Source organism: Neomonachus schauinslandi, chromosome X, assembly GCF_002201575.2.
Source record: "Neomonachus schauinslandi chromosome X, ASM220157v2, whole genome shotgun sequence".
Taxonomy (NCBI): domain Eukaryota; kingdom Metazoa; phylum Chordata; class Mammalia; order Carnivora; family Phocidae; genus Neomonachus; species Neomonachus schauinslandi.
The window spans coordinates 105496686-105517536 of record NC_058419.1 but is presented as its reverse complement, the minus strand read 5'-3'; the positions used below and the strand labels follow the sequence as shown (position 1 = coordinate 105517536).

Sequence of the window (20851 nt, the reverse complement as noted above, 5' to 3'; positions counted from 1 at the left end):
AGCAGGGAGCCCGATGTGGGACTCGATCCCGGGACTCCAGGATCATGACCTGAGCCGAAGGCAGTCGCTTAACCAACTGAGCCACCCAGGCGCCCAGTGGTCGCTTTTCTGATGAGAGAGTTGTTGCTCTTCTTTTCTTCGATCTCCTGTTGAGTTTGTAGGTGTTCAGAATGGTTTGATCCCTATCCAGCTGAATTCCTGAGAGGAGACGAAATCCAGGCCTCCTACTCCTCCGCCATCTTGCTCCACCCCAAAATTATGTAATCTTCAGAAAACTGATTGTATTTCCCCATGGAAGCAATGCTACATTTAGCAGGGATGCTTCTGACTTTCCATCTTCTACTTGATGTTTAGCATTAATGGTTCTAGATAGTTATCTAGAAACTGTTTCCCCTAGATACCCCATTTAACATGATGAAATAGGCCCTTTGCAATCTGACACTATCACTATTGGTGACCTATTTCACCAATTTTGTCTGTCATTACTAAGTTTACATTCTGCGTTCTAGCCACATATTTTGACAAAAATTTCCTGAGTGTGCAGTGCCCTTTCTTACCTTTTTGCCTATGGATGTACTGTTTCATTTATTCGGAAAATTCCTCCTGCTCCAAACTCCAACGTAAAGGTTCTCTCCTGCGATCCCAAGAAAAGCTGGTCTATAATAATTGCTCCAGGTATTTGTGGTATTTATTATAATGGTCTAAATGCAAATAACTATGTCTGTCTCCAAAGTTAGTGTGCATCTGTGAAGCCCTGATGAGTTTCTTAATCATCATTTTGTTTTCTTTCATCCCAAATGGCAAGCACAATGCCTCGTGTTGAGAATATATTTGTTAAAATGTGATTCAGCGCTAAAAGAATTAATGAATAATGACACTGTGTTTTAAAAGCTGAGATACAAGAATCGTAAGCCTCTAATCAATGAAATTGGAAAGATTTAGAACCAGAAGAAACATTAAAGATTGTTTCGGTGATCATTATTTTACAGATGAGGAATCAGTTGTTTCATGTTCTATATTTAAATGGATTCAGTGTTCACCATTAGAATTTCCTGCCATGCCTTGTTTAATTCCTTTCTTGATGACTGAAATTTAAGCCTTGAAGCTACTATTTTCAGAATCAAGCAAGTTCGATACATAAACGTTTTAAGTGGTAGAATATTATTGGATTACATTTTATTTTTTCCCACCAAAACCCTGGAAACATTATTCTGCTGTCTCCTGGCAGTTGGGTCTCTCCTATTTGTAGATGATTTGCTGTCACTACTGAATGCCTGTAGGGTTCTTTTCTTACCCTTGAATTTCATCAGGCTATGTCTTCATGTTGATTATTTTTATAATCTTTTTCCAGAGTACATTTTGTTGTACTGATTTATAGATTTGAGACTTTGTTTTTTTGGTTTTTTTATTCAATTTTTTTTTTTACTCAATTACTTATTTTTAAGCTAAGTGTGCCTATTACTTGAAAAGTGGAAGATTACTTTAGCATAAAAAGAGTCCCTTCAAATTAAATAATGTGTTTTTATTTCTCTCCTAATGTTTAAAGATTTTATTTATTTATTTATTTATTTATTTTTTAAGATTTTATTTATTTGAGACAGAGGGAATGAGAGAGAGAGAGCACATGAGAGGGGGGAGGGTCAGAGGCAGAAGCAGGCTCCTTGCCGAGCAGGGAGCCCGATGCGGGACTCGATCCAGGGACTCCAGGATCATGACCTGAGCCGAAGGCAGTCGCTTTACCAACTGAGCCACCCAGACGCCCTCTCCTAATGTTTAAAATGTGAACATTTTGTAATTCAGTCACAGCCTTTAAGTCCAGGTGGCTTCTTCCTTTTGTCTCAGTTCCCTTTTAGACATATTCTTGTTCCAGAAGGCAGTTAGCTTTTCATCATTCTTTCTGGCTAAATAACATCCAAGCACAAATCCCACAGGCACAAGTGTGTGTGTCCATCGGTCACGAATAATCCGAATTATGTTCATCATGAATGCTGAGGCCTTAGTGCCAAAAATGACTGAGACTTTGTTAATTGGAGAATGTTTTTCTATTAATTTGTTTACTGTGCTCTCTTTTTGGTACAATTATTATCTTCACCATCACTATGATGCTGATGATTAATTGGATTTCCTTCACTTTTCTTCCTTCGGCGCTTTATTCATTTGCCTTTTCTTTTGGACCTTTCTTTAGTTTCTTAGGCCTCTTCTCCACATTGTTGACTCTTTCTCAGCAGGATGGATTTTACTTCTCACTGTTTTTATTTTGAACTAGGTTTATTATTATGTCTTCAGTTCTTTTCCTTAGTTTTGCCAAATCACTTTTCTTCTCCCATTTTATTTATAAATTTGAGCTATTTCTTCCGATAGACCATATTCCTTTACTTTCTTTGAGATTATAAAGATGCTGGTATAAACTTGCCTTTGATTTCTTGGCGGTAATGCATCTGAAGTACATCTTCCACTTGTGTTGCTTGTTATGTGAATTTCCTGCATGTTTTCATACTGTCTATGCAGAAAGGCCCATTTGACCTTCCTCCTTCTTTCTTATCTGTGGGTGGGATTTGATTGCCAGGATTTAGCAAATGAAAATACAAGACTTCCAGTTAAACTTGAATTTTAAATAGACAACGAATATATTTTTAATATTACAAATATGTGCCATGCAATATTTGGGACATACTTAAACTAGAATATTAGTGTAATTCTGAAGGGTGTTATCTGCTTGTGTCTCTGGCTTTGGAAGCACATCTCTCCTTAGAGAGCTCAGAAGCAATATGAGAGATCAACATGCACTGAAATGGAGCCTGTGAGCTCACAAGTCTTTTATTCAGTATTTATTCATCTTGGTTTATAAGCATTTGCTGCAGAAGCAGTTGGTGTTTTTCCTTTACTTCTGGCCTCCCTTGTTTTGATTTAGACTTTGGGGCAAAAATGATAAATAAAGCAGAGTTATGCAATCACTTCATCAGACCTACCTCCCCTAGCATTTTGTCACTTGCAACTGGACTCCCAGTTCACTCACAGCCCACCTATATCCAGTCTTTGTCAATTCAAGTAGAGGGGTCTCTCATCTCAGTCTCTCAAGATCCCATAACTTCTCGATGCTTTCACATTGCTCCCAAGCTGGACAAGTGAGCTTTGGCTTTCAGCATCCTTCTTAATCGAAGTCCACAATTCACTGAATTCTCAGAGATAGTGTTTACAAGCTGTAGGTTGGGGTTTTTGCTATTTCCTATAAGTTCATTTCTTAGGTAGATGGTATGTTAAAATTTGCTGTTTTGGTTTTTTTTAAGATTTATTTTGAGAGAGAGTACAAGCGGCGGGAGGGGCAGAGGGAGAGGGAAAGAATCCCAAGCAGATTTCCCGCTGGTGGAGGTCGATCTCTCGACCCTTAGATCATGACCTGAGCTGAAACTAAGAGTCCAATGCTTAACAGACTGAGCCACCCAGGCACCCCTGTTTTGGGGTTTTCAAAGAGAGGTGTAGAATAGACACGCTGTTACTATACTATCTTCTATTAGAAGTTTTTGGGATGGGTTCTTAAGATGGGTTTTGCTATCTCCAGTCATCATCACCAAGTATTTATTGAGGATTTACCATATGACAATCCCTAAATGAATCATTTTGTGTGGCTTTATACAAAACCACCCGATTATTCCTGTCAATTTATAGGTAAGGAAACAGCTGGGAGAGTTTAGGTGACTTGTCTAAGATGACACAGACACAGGATTTAAATCTGGTTCTAGAATGAGTTCATAACTACTGTGGCACTCAACCTCCAACTCAGATCAGGGCCTCTACCAAAGAGGAAAATGTCTTAGGTTCCAGAATCATCAGTGTTGAGTCATTCAGTTGGTTAAAATATGGAAGAATGGAGATAAGGGCCATATACTCAGGTAAGCTGGTGGTTATATATTTGGTCAAGTGGTTGGTGGAAACCTGTTCTGGATGGGGCATGGGAGCCAGGAGAACCACTGTATTTGACTGCCTTATATCTCTGTCCTGTCCTTCACTCAAAGGCACTGGCCTCTAGGGATCTCTAAAACTCTCTCTTCATACATTTTCTGTGTTATCTTTGATCAAAAGAATTATCACGAGCTCTGCAGAACCTGAAGCTCCAGGCTTGTGGGGATCCAGCTGAGGAATCCTAAAAAGACAGGAAGTTCATTCTGAAAATTCAATATTTATGTAGCAACCTTGTGGAATTGACTCAAACATTGTATGAATTATGTCTTACCACTCTGAAATAGTAATGAGTATTAGAGATCTTTGCGTAACACCTAGGACATGCTGGAATAAAGACAAATTAGGAAAAAAGCAGATTGTGACCTACTTTGTGTGTACTTCACTGGGAAAAGGTCAAAAACTCTATCCTGTGCCAATTTTGCACTCATCCTTTCTGCAAACCCTTTCAAAAGAGATTAGGTTCTTATTACTTTATTACTGCCATAAAACGTGCAGCCAGAATTCTGGAATGAAAGAGCTGCTGCTACAGAAGCTGTAATAGGAGAAGCCGTAACTTAAGTGTAGGCTTGAAAAATTGCCATAGAGGCAATCTTTTTTTAGAGAAAATACCTTCTAATTTCTCACAGCCAAATACAAACCACCAGATATGAAAAGTCTTGGATACTGACTGCTTTCTGGAGTGACCCACACAATATTTTTGCTTAAAAGCCATTCTGTAATTTTTACAAGATAAAGCAGGGCATCAGTAATTGGATTAATGGTTCTTTAATATAACTAGTAGTTAACCAGTGAATACTAGGTAAATACATGATTTCTGTAGGGAGCGTTATTTTTGAGTTTTGCCTTTGGGCATCAAAACCCTTTAAATCCTATTCTTCTTCTCTCTTTTGCTTCTCTTCTGTGTCCCCATCCCATTCATTTTAGAATAGACTCGCCCATCCCTAGGAGCTGATGTGATGGAAGAGGCACATGCATTTTTTTGGTCCATCCTTTTCCCAGGTCCTAAACTGTTCTTATAATTCAGCACAGTGCAGCTGCAGGCACTAGACTGTCTTCAGGGAGAGAAGGTCACAGTCAGGGTGACCGTTCTGAATTTTCATAGTAGGCCAGAGGTCTTTTTGTGATGTGATCTACTGACACTCTCCAACAGGCATTGCCTTTGTAAGCTAGAGAGGCTTACACATTTGTACATGCCCGAGTTGTCTTCAAAAGCTGCAAAATAAATGACAGAAGAGATTTTGCATGAATCTGGGAGACCTTGTCTTAGTTGATCTGAAAGGAACTATACAAAAGCCAATATTACGTTTTAATATAATACCTCCCATAATGGTATTGGTACGAATGCGAATTGGAGAGAAACCCTAGATTGAAGATACCTAAATCCATGAATCCTAAATCCACGAATACCAAAAATACTGCTAAGAATTTATGAGGGAGGTATTTTTACCTTGCCATTCCCACCGTCTCCATCCTCCTAAGTAATCGCTCTCCGTTGAATTACCTTTATTCAGCTTACTAATGCTTTCCTGAGCACTACTTGATTTGTTCCTCACAGCAGTTTTTAGCACACAGAAAGGGCAGGTATGGCAAGTTCATTTTACTCGTGTGGCAATGGAATCTCCGAGAAATTAAGTAGACTAGAAAGTAAATGGCAGAAAGCAGGAACCTAGAGCTTCTGGAACGTACACTGGCATAGACTAGAAACAGAGGGTCACTTGGCTGAGCAACACCCAGCACCAAGTGACAGTCTTATTCTGATGGTCACCATGGCTGGTAGCCCTTGAGGCTTTGGCCCCTGCCACTGCTTCCCTCGCTAAGGTGTACAACAGGGGCCTCTGTGTTCAATAAAGGACGTCAGCTGCTCATTCAAACTGAAGAGGTGTCTGCTATGATGAGAATTCAGAAAAGCATTTGATCAGAGGCTTAAAAAAAACACACGCACAATAGCATAAGCCCCAGGACAAATGATTTTACATCTCACTTGCTTCTTGTGGCTAATGGGCTAGCTGACAACTGAACCCACTCCCCAGTGTTGTCATGCCAGGAGCTGCAGGTGCTCTTTTCATCCTCATGGGGGTGCCTTGATCCCTGTGGGTGGCATTCACCCATGTGTTGCCTGGTCCAGATGGGATGGTTTATGCCAGTATTTAAACCCTAAACTTACCTTCCCACCAAAGGTTTTGGAAACCATATGGACCAGTTAACTGCTCACTTAACTGTCCTCCCACATGTTATTACTTGTACTTGTGTGCTTTTGCCAAAGTCCCCTTCCCGCCAGAGTTTGTTTATACCTTCTTCCCTCTGCCTTCAGTTTTATTGAGATGCAATTGACAAATAATATTGTGTATGTTTTTAGGTGTACAGCGTGGTGATTTGATACACGTGTATGTTGTGAAATAATCACCACAACAAAGTTGTCCTATCCATCACTTCGCATAATTACAAATATGTGTGTATATGTGGTGAGAACATTTAAGATCTACTCTCTTCCTGCTATCCAAATATTCTTTTATCTTGTCACTGCACTTGAAGTTCGAGTTTTTGATGGAAATCTTTTCAGTCCAGCTCTAGCTCCCAGCTAGTCTTTTATTTCCCTTAATCCTTGTAGCATTTCATGGAAAGTCATAGTTTAATAATTGATATCGTCACTCTTGGTATCCTAATTTGATTGCATCCTTCTCTTAGGGTGTGACGGCTGTTCTTTCCTACCAAATGGGAGACTCCTCAAAGACAGGTGCTTGGACTTTGCTGGTCTCAGGAGTCCTATGGAAGCCCAAGTTGGGTAATTTTGAAGGAGTTTCGTAAAGGACTATTTATAAACGTGTGGAGAAGGTAGAAGGAAACCATGAGGCAGTATCAGGGTTAGTAACAGTGTTATCTACTCTAGGTCCAAAATAGCGAATGAATGGAGTGGTTTCTGAATCCCGGAGGCAGAGAGAGCAGTGTGGAGATGGCCACCTGATCAGAGTTGTGTACAGTGAGCCTGCAGGAACTAAATACTGTCACCATACCACCTCTTGCTGATGCTTTTTATTGGCCAAACACATCCAGAAGTGAACCCATTGGTGAGATTGATGCACATCACCTTTCCAGGGCACAGAGGAGAAATGCAAAATGGTGAAGAGTGGATCTGTAGGGGTGATAACAAGTGATAACCAGCACAGGCATCATAACATTTATGACGCTGGTCTTGCATCTCTCAGGTTCCTAACAGGTTTTGGAGAGCTGACTGACAATTTTTAAAACTGCAGCGGTGGGGCCGTAAACACCAAGCATCGAGTGTAGTTGGCATAGTCACTCACCAAAGAAGATCTTTGTGGATTTTTCCACACATAGTCCACTCAACAGTACTTTGATTATTTGTTGGAATTCTTGGTTACAGCTAACCAAGTATAGCACCATCATTAAAAACATCATTAAAGAATGCCAGGAACAAAAACTCTTGCGTATATAGCAGTGACTTGATAAGTGGGTGCCATGTGGCAAGCTCTGACGAGGATGATTCACTATTGCATCTAAAATCAGTTTTATAGCTTCTTGAATTGCAATTATTCCTTTTGGAAAGGCCTCCTTTGGTTTGAAAATTTTGCTTGTCTCCAGAAAAAAGTTGTATTTTCATATTCCATCATTTAAATTTCAATTAATGCGACTAAACACCCTCAAAAAGACTTCTTTCAGTGCTCTAGCTCGTTGCTTACTTGGGACAAAATGTATCAGGGCAGGTCTCAGGCTTCTAAGGTAGCAAAATCAAGAAAACATTTTCTGTTAAGGTTCAGATGGAATTGATTTGGATTAAAGTCTGTGGACATATATAATCCTAAAGGAAACAATTTTCAGCTGGTGAAAAACTTGGGCTTGAAAGATATTAAAACACTGTGGGTCAATGTCAGAAAGACATCTGAACAAATGCTGTTGAACATCAAAGTCATTGGAAGTGTCAACTGCTTTGAGAGAATATAAAGAAAACTTGATGAATTTCATTCTGAGCTGAGGTAAAAAGAAAACTCTGCTAGAGATAAGGAAAGAAGGGGAAAAAAAAGTTGTGTGGTCCTAAAACACACTTTTTGACCCCACAATGCTAAAGCTCATGGAAAAATTCCCAGATTATTAAAGCTAAAAGATGTATTGAATTCAAGGTTGAGTAATGCACTATGAATGTTATTTACTTACAGACATATAAATGTTACTTAAACTTTTGATTAATTTAATAGGTGAATTTATATTCCTTGGCAGGGAGTTGGCAAACGAGAGAATTACACAGAGATAATGGAAGGAGAACTTGTAGAGATCATCATTGATAAGGTAACTCTGATTTAAATATTTATTGATTTTAACAAATGATTATTTTGAAATTACTTGCAGTCATTGAATACATGCATGAGAAGGGGGGAAGGGCCAGTTTTGTTTTGTTTTGTTTTGTTTTTGTTAGGAGCTGGCTTTGTTCTTTCTTCTTTTATCAAGCAAGTCCTATCCTCTGTCTCTGTGCAACCTGGTTTCAGGTCTCTTTCTTCTAAGGACTTAGAGGTGCCATAGAAACGAGACAGATGTGTAAATGAAAACTGTTGAATTGCAAACGTCGGCCTCCTGTTTGAGAAAGGGCTCACGTCTCAACTTTCAGGCTATTCCAAATCTATTCCTGCAGCAAATATTTGTCAAGTGTCGACTATTGTACCAGTTGATGAGCACTGGGGAGAGAGGGGTGAACATCACAGAAAAGTTGCCTCCCCCCATGTAGCATACATTTGAATGTGAGGAACTGGGTAATAAATAGATGAATGAGAGATTTTCAGTGTAATGAATCAAAATGTGTACTGATACTTAAATGTAAGGGAAAAAATAGGGCAAGATAATGTGACGGACGATAGCCATGTGTTTGCAGCTATTTTTTTAAAAAGATTTTATTTATTTATTTGAGAGAGAAACAGAAAGTATGTGAGCTGGAGGGAAAGGGAGAGAGAATCTGAAGCAGACTCCGCACTCTGGCACAGAGCCCAGCACGGGGCTCGATCCCATGACCGTGAGATCATGACCTGAGCCGAAACCAAGAGCTGGCCACTTAACTGACTGAGCCACCCAGGCGTCCCTCTTTCCAGCTATTTTAAATTGAGTGGTCTTAGAGGACCTTTCTAAATGGAAATATTTAAGACCTAAATGACAAGAAGCAGGTAGGAATAGAGGCAAGGACAGAATGTTTTAGCCAAATTGAAAAGCAAGTGCAGAAGCCCTGAAGTGGGGCCACACAATACATTAAAGGTAAGCAAGGAATGGTTGAATGCCTTTTGAGAAGAGCCTAAAATGCTATTTAATTTGATGTTTAAAAAATTAAATTGGTCTAAACTTCACTCGTAAATGCTCCCAGAGTGCTTGGAAATGAAAAGTTGATTTATAAAAATTCTAACCTGATGAGGACTTTTTTTAAAGATTTTTTTATTTATTAGAGCATGAGCAGGGGGAGGGGCAGAGGGGGAAGCAGGCTGAGCAGGGAGCCCCCCCTTTTTTTAAAGATTATTTATTTGAGAAAAAGAGTGAGTGAGTGCATGAGAGAGAAAGCACTTGATGAGGACTTCTGAATTGGGTTCTTGCTTAACTGTATTTCAAATGAACAGGGAAAAAATTTTTTCACAAATTGGATAAGAACTGTAGTAACAAATCAGCTTCTGCTTATTGAACACCTAGTAGGTGGTATGTGTATTCTGAGCAAACTCTGTGAGAAAAACAAAGTAGCGTAAGATACAGCTTTTATCCTCAAGACGAGCAGAGTTCAGGTACCAGGAAAAGGTATAAGCCCGTGGAAAGATAATTAATGACACAACATAGCAAGTACAAACGAATGATGAAGTGATGAAGAGGAAAAGAAGGTGGCTTACAGGCTGGCTTCTTGGAGGAAAGGGGATTTGAACTGGGAGGAAGTAAGAATGAAGCCATGAGAGACTGGTGGGCTTTGTGGTAATGAGGAGGCCTAAGGGGGAACAATGACATATTGAATACTTCTCACTGCCTTTCTTCTTCTTCTCTTTTTTTTTTCTCCACAACTGCCTTTTTTCTTGATACCATGAAGCTGAATAAGGTTTTCAGAAATTGATTCTGCTTTTGGTATCCCCAAAATACATCTCTTACATATCTCAAGCATTAGAAAATAGTGTCAAGCTTTTTCCTTACGGGAACACTCTCTCTGTTCTTTACAGCAAGGCTTCCTATCCTACTACATAGCAGCTCACCACATGAAGAAAACTCTAGTACTCAAGCTGTTGATTTTTTCATTTTGATGGTGCTTAACTAATGCAAACAAATGAAACCAATATAACTTGATTCGGGAATGACAGAGAAGAGGGTCACGGTGGCATATATATGCAGTGTTGGTAATGATGCCGTTTCTTCTATGGTGGAGCAGAGGATTTGGGTTGCTGGCCCCAGGTACCATAGCCACACCTCAGAGTGTCTTCTGAGTAGTGTTCTTGAAGGTGAATCAAGGTTGTTGAAGCATCCAAGGTTACTAGATGCCGCTCTATGGGACCTGACGTACTGAAAAAGGACTGACAGCAAATAAAGAAACACAGCTCAGTGAGCAGTTAAATCAGTGGTGTAAATGGACCCTTTGCCCCTCATTGACTTTCACTGGTCATTGCGTCAGGTCCATGCTGTTTGTTGAAGGTCAGTTCAGTAACTTGCTCTTCTTATCATGTGTTTGGTATTTCTCTCTGTTGGGCCCACAGTTGCTCTAGGCTATCTGAGATGTGTTGTGTGTGCTCACGCACATGTGTGTATGTACGTGCGTGTGTGTGCGTGTGTATTTTCTTGAGGTCTTAAAGTGGTTCTTAAACCTGGCTAATCATTAAAATTACTTGGGGTCTCTCACAAAACACTGATGCTTGCTGCTCGCTCCAAACCATTTAGATGAGACTGTCTGTGCTGGGGCCCAGGCACCAGTATATATATATATATATATATATATTTTTTTTTTTTTTTAAAGATTTTATTTATTTATTTGACAGAGAGAGACATAGTGAGAGAGGGAACACAAGCAGGGGAGTGGGAGAGGGAGAAGCAGGCTCCCCGCAGAGCAGGGAGCCCGACGCGGGACTCGATCCCAGGACCCCGGGATCACGACCTGAGCTGAAGGCAGTCGTTCAACCGACTGAGCCACCCAGGCGCTCTATATTTTTTTAAAAGCTCCCCGTTGCTTCTAAAGTTCAGTCAGTTTTGAGATCCCCTGACCTCTTAGGAGAGGAGGAAAGCCTTGATTTATATGCGTACGTTTCTGTCAGATGCTTTAAATGAAGTCATTAACCAAAATGCATTGCCAGAGTTTGGGTCATTGAGTTTAAAATCAAATGAAATACATTTCTGGGTTGACAGAACAGTAAGGACATGAAGAGAAGTGGGGTGACGTGCACAGGCGTAGCGACTGTCTTGGATGCAGTGCGCAGGTCCTGGTAGCAGAGGCACACTTGGGGGCCACCTGTGACTTCACAGTGCTGTCACCCCCAGGCCTATGGTGGTCACCGGCATTCATCTCCATGGCCCTTGATTAGGAGGAGGATCCCTGTCTGGCCAACATGGTTAATCAGATTGTAGTCACCTGCTGCACATGGATGCTGAGAGGCTCCAGTGAGGCAGTGCAGCCCTGGTTCCTTTGTGGAATAACCCAAGAGTAAGAAAGAAAACAAATGTGAAAGTCTTTTCTATCTGAAAAAGGCCATGTCAGTGGTAAGGATTCATCTTCCTTCTCAGGGCAGTACAGCTGCTCTGTGGGTTGAGCTTTTTTTCAGACCGGAAGTGGTAAAACAGTCGCCGGGAGTATCACATTTGGACTCAGATACCAGATTGAACTGCGGCTACATGTCTTACTAGCTGAGTGACCTTGGGCAAGTTCCTGTACCTGTCTGAACCTCTTTTTCTCTAAAATGTGGACAGTTAGAAGGCTGCTGTGAGAATTACACATCATTCGCTCATAAATTCATTTTACTAGTATTTATTGTATAACTACCTTGGGTCAGGTACTGTTCTAGAAACTAGAGATAACACACACACACACACACACACACACAGTCCAGCTTTCATGGAGCCTTCAGGGGTGCAGTGGAACAAAGACAATAAATCCATCAATAAATAGATCAGCAGGTGAAGACCTAGTGTGTCAGGTGGTTGATAAGGGCTCTGGGGAAAAAGGAAGCAGGGTGAATGGGAGAGGAATAGGAATTCCTGGGGGGAATACAGAGAGGTTGAGATGCTACGTTAGGAAACCCTCATTGGTTAGATATTTGAGAAGAGTCCTGAAGGAATTAGGACAACTGCACCAAGTGGATATCTACTGGCAGGTTCACTGCAGGCAAAAGACCTAGCAAGTGCAAAGGCTCTGAGGTGGCATTGTATGTGGAATGCTCAAGAAATGAAAGGAGGCTGACGTGGCTGGACCTGAGCAAGAAAGAGGGAGTATGGAAGGCTATGAAGTCAGAGTTAATAATGAGGCCAAGTCCCGGAGACAGCCCTCCTCAAGGTTTAATGGGCACTGGAATCCTCTGGGGATGTTGTTGAAGTGTGGATTTAGATTCAGTGGATCCAGAGTGGGGTCTGGGGTTCTGCATTTGCAACATCTTCCAGGTCCACAGACCATGCTCTGAGTAGAAGTGGTACAGGGCCATGTAAGCTATGGCAAATAAAAAGGCCAGCTTTTGTCCTGAGTGAGATGGGAAGCCATTGGCAGGGTTTGAGCAGGTGCCATTTTGATTGCTCCAGCTGCCGCGATGATGCGGTGTGGTCAGGAGCCCTGGCTGTCTTGGCAAACAGTGTCGGGGCCTTAGTCCTAGAGCCACTGCTTGCTCCCTGCCTGTCTTTGCTTAAGTTGCTTAATTAAACTCCTTTTTCTTTGGGCGCCTGGGTGGCTCAGTTGGTTGAGCGACTGCCTTCGGCTCAGGTCATGATCCTGGAGTCCCGAGATCGAGTCCCGCATCGGGCTCCCTGCTCGACAGGGAGTCTGCTTCTCCCTCTGACCCTCTCCCCTCTCATGTGCTCTCTCTCTCTCATTCTCTATCTCTCAAATAAATAAATAAAATCTTTAAAAAAAAAACAAAAACAACAAAAAAAACTCCTTTTTCTTCCAACTCACTGTTTTGAACAATGTTAAACCTAGAGAAGAGGTGAAAAGTACAGTCAGCGCCCTTATATCCTTCACTTAGACGGACTAACTGTTAATATTTTGCTTTACTTGCTGTATCCTCTACTCAAAGTACATATTACCTTTATTGTTGTTATTAATCATTTAAGAGTAAGTTTTTGACCTAAAGACCCTTCATCTTTAACTACTTCGTCATGTACCTCCTAAGAATAATCTCCCGTATAAACAGGTACCAAATTCAGAACATTTGATATTGGTAAAATCATCTAATATAAAATCACAATTTAAATAAAATGGATTTCCCCCCATAATGTCCTTTATAACAATTGTCTTTTTCTGGTGCAGGATCCAATCCAGGATATTATATAGGATGTTGTATATTGATTGAGTTTTCATGTCTCATCAGTTTTTTGACCTAGAACTGAGTCTCTTGACTTTAGCCTTTTTTTTTTTTTCCTACATTCCATTGCTATTTTTTTTTAAAAGTCTGGGCCAGTTTTTTTAGTAGAATGTTACCCTATTTGGATTAAAGTTTTTTTAATGACTTGATTCAGGTCATGCATTATTGACAAAAATACTGCATAAATGATGTTGTGTTCTGCTCAGGGCATGCATTTGGAGAAACTTGATGTCTATTTGCTTCATTTTTGGTGATGTTAACTTGGATCACTTGGCTAAGGTGTTATCCAACAAAGGATTTCTCCACTGTAAAAGTACCCATTTTCCTTTGTAATTAAGCTATCTATGCAGAAATACTATGTCAATATCCTTTTCCCTAACAAACTTTCATCCAAGATTTTCCACTTGTTAATAATTCTTATTGAATAAATTATTTCTATAGAGGTTGCAAAATGGTGATTCTTCTAACTGTCCTTTTATACTTATCATTTGACATTTTATTATAAAGAAGAGCTTTCTCTTTACCCTCTTGATGGATGCATGGATCCATCTGTCTACCTACCTACTTAATTGCTTATTCATCTGACCATGTATTACTTGTCTCAGTATGAATTCATGAATTCTTTTTTAAAAATTCAATTGTTATAAACCATTACTGTCATTATTTTGATGCCAAATTATCCCAGTTTCTGTCAGTAGGGGTTCATTAAATCTGATTCCCATGTATTTTTCAGTTTTTGAATGTTGCCTTATTTTCTTGCCCCCCAAAATATTGCAGGTTCACCTTGTACTTGACCTTCCCTAGCCTTGGATCAGCCATTTCTCCTGGGGTTGCTGGTTCCTTTTAGGGGGGACCTATAGATAAGTGCCAATTTTTTAAAATTATAAAAAGGGATGTCAATGTAACATTATTTGCAGAATTGTTTTGAGGATTACCTGGCACATAGTACATGATCAGTAAATTAATTTTATGCTATCTGTTTTCAAGTCAGTATAAATAATAAAGGCATGGCTGGATATTTCAGGGCAAAAATTGGGAAGGACAGTAGATGAATTCAGAAAATGTGAATTATAATGTCCTCTGAAGGAAAGCAAAAGGTTAACAGATTTTCAAAATACGTCCATAAATATCTACTTTGCCTCTTGACGCATAGATGAGAAATAGTTTGCCATCACATGTGGCATTTTAGCATAAGCAGTTACCAATCTTGTGCTTAAGTCCTTATGCAAATAACAGAAAATAAGTCAGACTCTCAAGTAAATGAATTCTTAGTTTTGATGATGTGGAAAGAGATTTTACGTAAGACTTTAAATCCTAAAGCGTTTCATTTAAAATTATTTGCAAAAATTTCTTTTAAGAAAGGAGCTTCGTGTGGAGAGGGATCGGTTGTATTTAGACTCAGAGAACCAAGTAGCATGAGAAGAGAAGACTAGAGTCTTAAGAGTGAAGAGTTGGCGTTGCTATGCCATTTCTAGTTTTCCTCACCGTGAACCATGGTACTTTGTTTGGTGGGTTGGTCTTCATGTGTGGTAACGTTTTCTTAAAATTATCCTTAGTTTTTCTTTATTCAAGTAGTAGATGTTCCTTGTAGACACATGAGAAAATACAAATAAGCAAAAAGAAAAAAATATTCTCATCATCCTACTACCAAAAGATAATAGTAATTAACATTTTAGCCAATATGTTGTTTTTCTGTAATATGTATTTACATGGATACACATGATTTACATACAATAGGAATGTGTTGCTGCAATATTGCATGTAACTGTCTTTTAATAAAATATCAAAATCATCATTGCATATCAGTAAATATTCTGTAACTTCATTTTCCTGGATCCAAAATAGTTACATGTTTGTATAAAAATGTATTTAACCTGAGCATTGTTTTTAATATTTCCCTACAAAACACAACATCTCTTTGTAGTTTAATGAATTACAACTCCCCTTTTGTCTCTTCCATTAGATACAGAGCTACTTGAAGACCTGAGACATAACTTGTTACCTAGTTGTATGCCTGGACCCATTTGGCACTCAATAATTATTTCTTAAAGGCATGCATGCTATATAAATAGCTCAAATTCATCCTTGTCTTTAGGGCTTTGTGTTTGTGGTGGGATGCTAGGTAAGAGAGAATCTAAAAATAGTTCTAGCAAAAGAAACTACAAACGGCTTGTCCAAGGTAAGTAAGACCATAGCCTGGGAATTGAGATTCTCTGAATCTCTCTTGAACCCCCCCCCCCCACCAAGTGACATTATAGGTATACACATAGAAGGTAAATAGGCACCTAGGATATTTTTATGAACTAATAAAGGTTGCCTCTTATGATACTTCTCAGTATGCACAGTTGTTCGCTTTGGGGGGTTGGGTGGGGGGGGCGGAGAACATATTTATGTAAAGGCAAGTTGCTCCATGGGAGTAAAGGCATTGACAAGCTGTCCAATTGTTCTGAAAGTTACTAGACCCTCTGATTGATTAGACGGTGATGACTTGGGTCTCCTGGAAGAAAAAGTTATGAAGAGAAGCTCATGTCAGAGAAGAGAGGGAAGAGCATTTCCAGACTAGAGACTAGGGTCTGGAAGGTATTGTGGGAGGCCTGGTTCTCAAACCGCTTGGGCTTGAGGCTTCGATGGACTCTGAACCCAGTTGTTTTGACCCAACAATTCTGCTTTGAAGACAGAAACACATAGGTAGACATTTTGAAAAGGCTGTAACCTCGAGAGTGCCAGGGATGTGGTACTCGTGAGTCCCGCACAAACATTTCAGCTAGTCCGGCTCTCCCTGTGAAAATCCGTCCCGCAGCAACCTCAGGTAATAGTGATGAGGACAGAGGACGCCAGAAACTGGGGCTTTCTGCTGGGCTGGGAAAGCTCTCGGTCTCCTACTCTAATTTGGGTTGAGTCGGTGACCACAGTTACATACAAATGAGGGGGATGGTGCTAAGTTTTTAGGAGGGGATACCAGAATTCCTGCTAATAGAGACTAGTGGGGTAGTGGATAACTGAAGAAATGAAAGAAACAGGAAATATTCAAAGCTGCCAAAGCGTGTTGTATCAGAAACAAGTACCTTCTGTTTTACCCTTGACCTATTCAAGCTGTAACCCATTTCCAAGTGTATCAATCAGCTGTTGTTAGGTAATAAAACTCAGGGCTTAAAAAAAAATTTTTTTTCACGTGTCTGCTGTTAGCTTAATCTAGGCTGAGCTCAGCTAGATAGCTCTACTTCAAACTGCAAGTCTAGATGAATTCAGCTCTTGGCAGAAAGTTGGGCTTAGGTGTACTCCAGCTGAGTTCGTTCTGGGGCACAGGCTGAGGAGGCAGCGGCTATCTGGGAGCTACCTGGGAGCGACTCTTCTCACTGGTTGGACAGAGTGTGAACGGGAGTGGGGAGTGCCCTACCATGGGAGCACATTTCAGGCCTTGGCTTGCCAATATTTTATTGGTCAAAGCAAGTCCCAAGATCATTCCCAGAGTTCAGATGCAGGGGAAATACACTCTGTCTCTGATGGAGGAAGCGCACCGTCCTATGTCAAAGCTTGTGCATAGAGGTCGGAGTGAAGAATGGAGCCAGTAAGCCCATTAGTGACTCCAAAGATGATATTAATTGCCTCTCTCTGTGTGTTTCATTGTCTGTTTCCATTCTCACTGAAGTTTCTCTCTTCAGAACTCATCTTGGAGTACATTTATCTTAAGATTTAGTTGAATTTGGTCTTGTGTTCGTGTTTCTTAATCTTTTCTCCTTCAGCTCAGTTGGAAGCAACTTAACATGGAGTTCCTAGGTTATCTTTTTAAAAAATATTTTCTGCCTATCCTTCAACAGTGGTGAGCATATAATAGATACCAACAAAAACCTAAGCAGTGTATTTGTAGAAGTCACATAAACATTTCTGTGGAGAAAAACACATCTTACAATTGCAAAGGTCTTAATCTAAGATTCTTATAAAAGGTAGGCTCTAAGCTTACAACAGCTTCTTAAAGAATTTGGCGTGAACTAGACTGCCTAAATCTTTTTCAAATAAATACAAATCGGAAAGCAGAAGTAGTTGTATGTTTCTGGGCTGCCTACTGCTGTAATATTAACTATTTCTGGTATAATGGCAGGCTGTCTCCTCTATAATCAAAGGAAAATGTGTAGATTGACAATTCTGCCAACTATTGAAATGTCTCTTAAAAATAAAATTGGTGGTAAGTAACAGGCATTTTGTATGTGCTGGTTATTTTGACCTGATAGATATGCAAATTTCTTACAATCGTAGAAAATAAAAACTGCAGCTTATTTTTAAGTACAAATCTCCTGTGTGGCAAATGAAGTCACATTTTTTATTTATTCATTTATTTGTGCTGTTAGAAAACCACTTTGCAGCAAGTATGCAGGAGAATACTTATTAGGCTAATAAGAGCAGAATCCTAGAAATGAGGCATGTAGACAAATCTGCCTCTAGAAAATAATGTGGAGTTCCAGAAGGTTAAGAATCTGTAAAGATCAATGGAAGCCAAGAGCTAAAAATAGATGAGCAGAATGGAGAGAAAAAGGGAACGGAAAAGGAAAACACGAAGAAACGACTAATGGTGTTTAGGATGGCTATTTTGTCTTTGTTCCCTGTTGAAAATTCCAAAAAATGCATTAAGTGATCTTTAGAAATTCTTTGAAATCATTTTTATTATGCACCATGTCTAAGCTTTTGTGGGTGTCTTGCTTTTCCATTTTAATGGGCACACTCACACTGTTTCACGCACACAGTCTCATGCGTGTGCACACATATACACATATGGGCCTTTGACTTATGGAATGAAACACATCATCAAGTGATGAATATAACTAACTCAGTAAAATGTGTTAATGTAATAAAAGATGAAGACGGTTGTAATGGGGAAAGCTGATTCTTAAATAAAATGCTTTCTATATCCAAATGGAAAATTTATAACTATTAACACTGAAACATCCTCACATAATTTGCAAGATAATGCTTCATGCTTTCTTTGACAGAAATGCAGATGTTTCTGTGAGAGTTCTGTTTCTAATTTCCTCTCGGTTTTCAGTGGAATATCAGGAAACGTTGGCTCTTTCTGAAGGCATCTGTTCAGGGCGGAATAGGAAGACCATGGCGTAAGATCAGGTAGTTTTATTTGCCTACAGATCCCTCCATGTTTTATCCCTCCAGTCCCCCAAATCCCAAAGGACCCTCCAAATTCATGCTCTGTGTTGTAGAAAAATAGATGAAAATTACAAAAAGGCTCTCCTTTTCATTTTTCGAGTCCTCTAGTATTCATAAAATTTTTGGCTCCAACCTGTTACGTACAGCCCATTTTGAAAATTGGTAAGAACCAGTAAAACATAGTATTTCTATGTTAATTTGGCCTTTCCTCCCATTTCCCTATTGTAATTTTGGAGTTCCTTTCATATCCTTAGCATATCTGAGGTTAAACAATCACGGTCTCCAACTTGGGATCTTTGGGGACTTGGATGTGGCCTGGGATCTGTATGGCACACTGTGTTAGTCAGTTTGGGCTGCGATACCGAGGTGCCACAGCCTGCTGTGCTTAAAGAACAGAAATGTACTTTCTCACAGTTCAGGAGGCTAGAAGTTGGAGATCGAGGTGTTGGCAGGATGGATTGCTTCTGAGGCGCCTCTCCTTGGTTTGTCGATGGCCACCTTCTCCCTGTGTCTTCCTTTGCTCTTCCCTCTATGCGTGTGTGTGTCCTAATGCCCTCTTCTTGTAAGTACACCAGTCACATCTGCCATATGACCTCATTTTACCTTTCCCACCTCTTGAAGGGCTCTGTCTGCAAATATACTCACATTCCGAGGTATTGGGGGCTTAGGACTTGAACATCAGAATTTGGGCGGAATACACTTCAGCCCATAACACCCGCCTTTCACCAACATGGTGCAAGAATCTTGAGGCCACTGTATGTGTACAGAATAATCTGTTTCAAGTCCTATTTTGCTCAACCACATCTATGTAAGCATTTGTGGTTCCGCATATGATTGGCAAGCCAAAAGTGCCTCTGGGGTTTAAAAAAATGTTTTAGGTATTCCAACACATCTGATAGGTAATCCAATCCTATTGGGCAGATTGCCTGGATTTCAAATCCATACGCATGTTGAATAAAACCCAGATATGGGGTGGTTTAGTTTTTTCCACTCTGCAACCCCTCCTAACCAAATGATAGGGAATTATTTAGAGGGGAAAAAAGACGATGAGTAGAAGAATCAAGGAGAAACTCTAGATTCTCTTCCTAAAACTCACAGGCTTTCATCTAGAACATCACATATTTTCAGAGATCTGTTATCACAGTATGAATAACATCACGTAATGCCTTTATCATGTAATATCTCTTCGAGGTGCATTGCTATAAATGTCTGAAATGTCACTTTTCCTCCTCCCTTCCTCCCCTCCTTTATCCCTCCCTCCTTCCTCCTCCCTCCTTCCCCCTCCCTCTTCCCTCTGTCATTCCCTTGACTCTGTTAATTTCCTAACTCACACATAAAAGACAGGGTCAGCATCAAGTAAACTGATTGCTAATGCGATTCATTTACCTACCAATCATCACTCTGTGATCACTGAGTCATCTGATGAGGACAATGGAGTTAATGATGATGTGGAAATGAAGGGAAGCGGGGAGGGATGATATTAAGGAAACAAGCACAGGACTGAGAAGCCCGGGGAAAGGGGGCAGGCCGTGACCTCAGTCGGGGGCACCCTGGAACCCTGAAGCGCAGGGCAGAGTGCAGGCTCCTCTGTGTGACCCTCGGCGCTTTTGGATGCAGCTGATCATGCTACCCAATTGGATTTTCTGACAAAAATCTCAGTTGAAGCAAAAATGTTATTCTGAAGATAATAAGTGTATAGGAATGATTATATGGCTTTGCTATGTTATTTTCTTGCTGTAGAGAAGAATATATTATTTATTTATAGAAGAAGCGCAAGCCTCACACGGTGTGCACAGGTATGAGGGATAATTTACAGACAAAATATTAGAATCTACCAATGTAGAAAGCATCAAGGTTGTAATAAGGAAGATGGGTTTTGTTTTGCTTTTTAGCAGAAGGAAAAGTGCCAGCACGCTGTCACTGGGGAGAACTATGTGGCGGTTTGCAGGTCGCATTGCTTGGTAAACGGGGCCAATGCTATTGAGAAGGAATTACAGAAAGTACATTTATTTTTTCTGCTTGATGGCCAGAAGTAATTTTAACAGATTCTTGAATTTTGTCTCTAGGTAAGCCAGAAACATAGGGAAATCGGTTTTAGTTGTTAATAATTGTGTTGCTGATGGGAATTGTAAAGAGGGTTTATTTTAATCCTTTTAGGACCTAATAAAGGAACTGCTGAGAGCTGGGGGCCCGGGGGATTGGTTACTGCAGGCGAGTTCATA

At 40.2% G+C, this 20851-nt stretch overlaps 1 protein-coding gene across 1 annotated transcript; it reads right to left on the bottom strand.

Moving 5' to 3' along the window:
• Positions 1–1809: 1809 nt before the first annotated feature.
• On the bottom strand, positions 1810–1983 carry LOC123323387 (NADH dehydrogenase [ubiquinone] 1 beta subcomplex subunit 1-like). Its single transcript, XM_044911623.1, has one exon. The coding sequence runs from the start codon at positions 1981–1983 to the stop codon at positions 1810–1812; it is 174 nt and encodes a 57-aa protein (XP_044767558.1).
• Positions 1984–20851: the final 18868 nt, after the last annotated feature.

What these genes read in the sequence shown, in the direction of transcription:
- LOC123323387 (XM_044911623.1), bottom strand. Translation starts at nt 1,983, where the DNA reads ATGATGAACATAATTCGGATTATTCGTGACCGATGGACACACACACTT.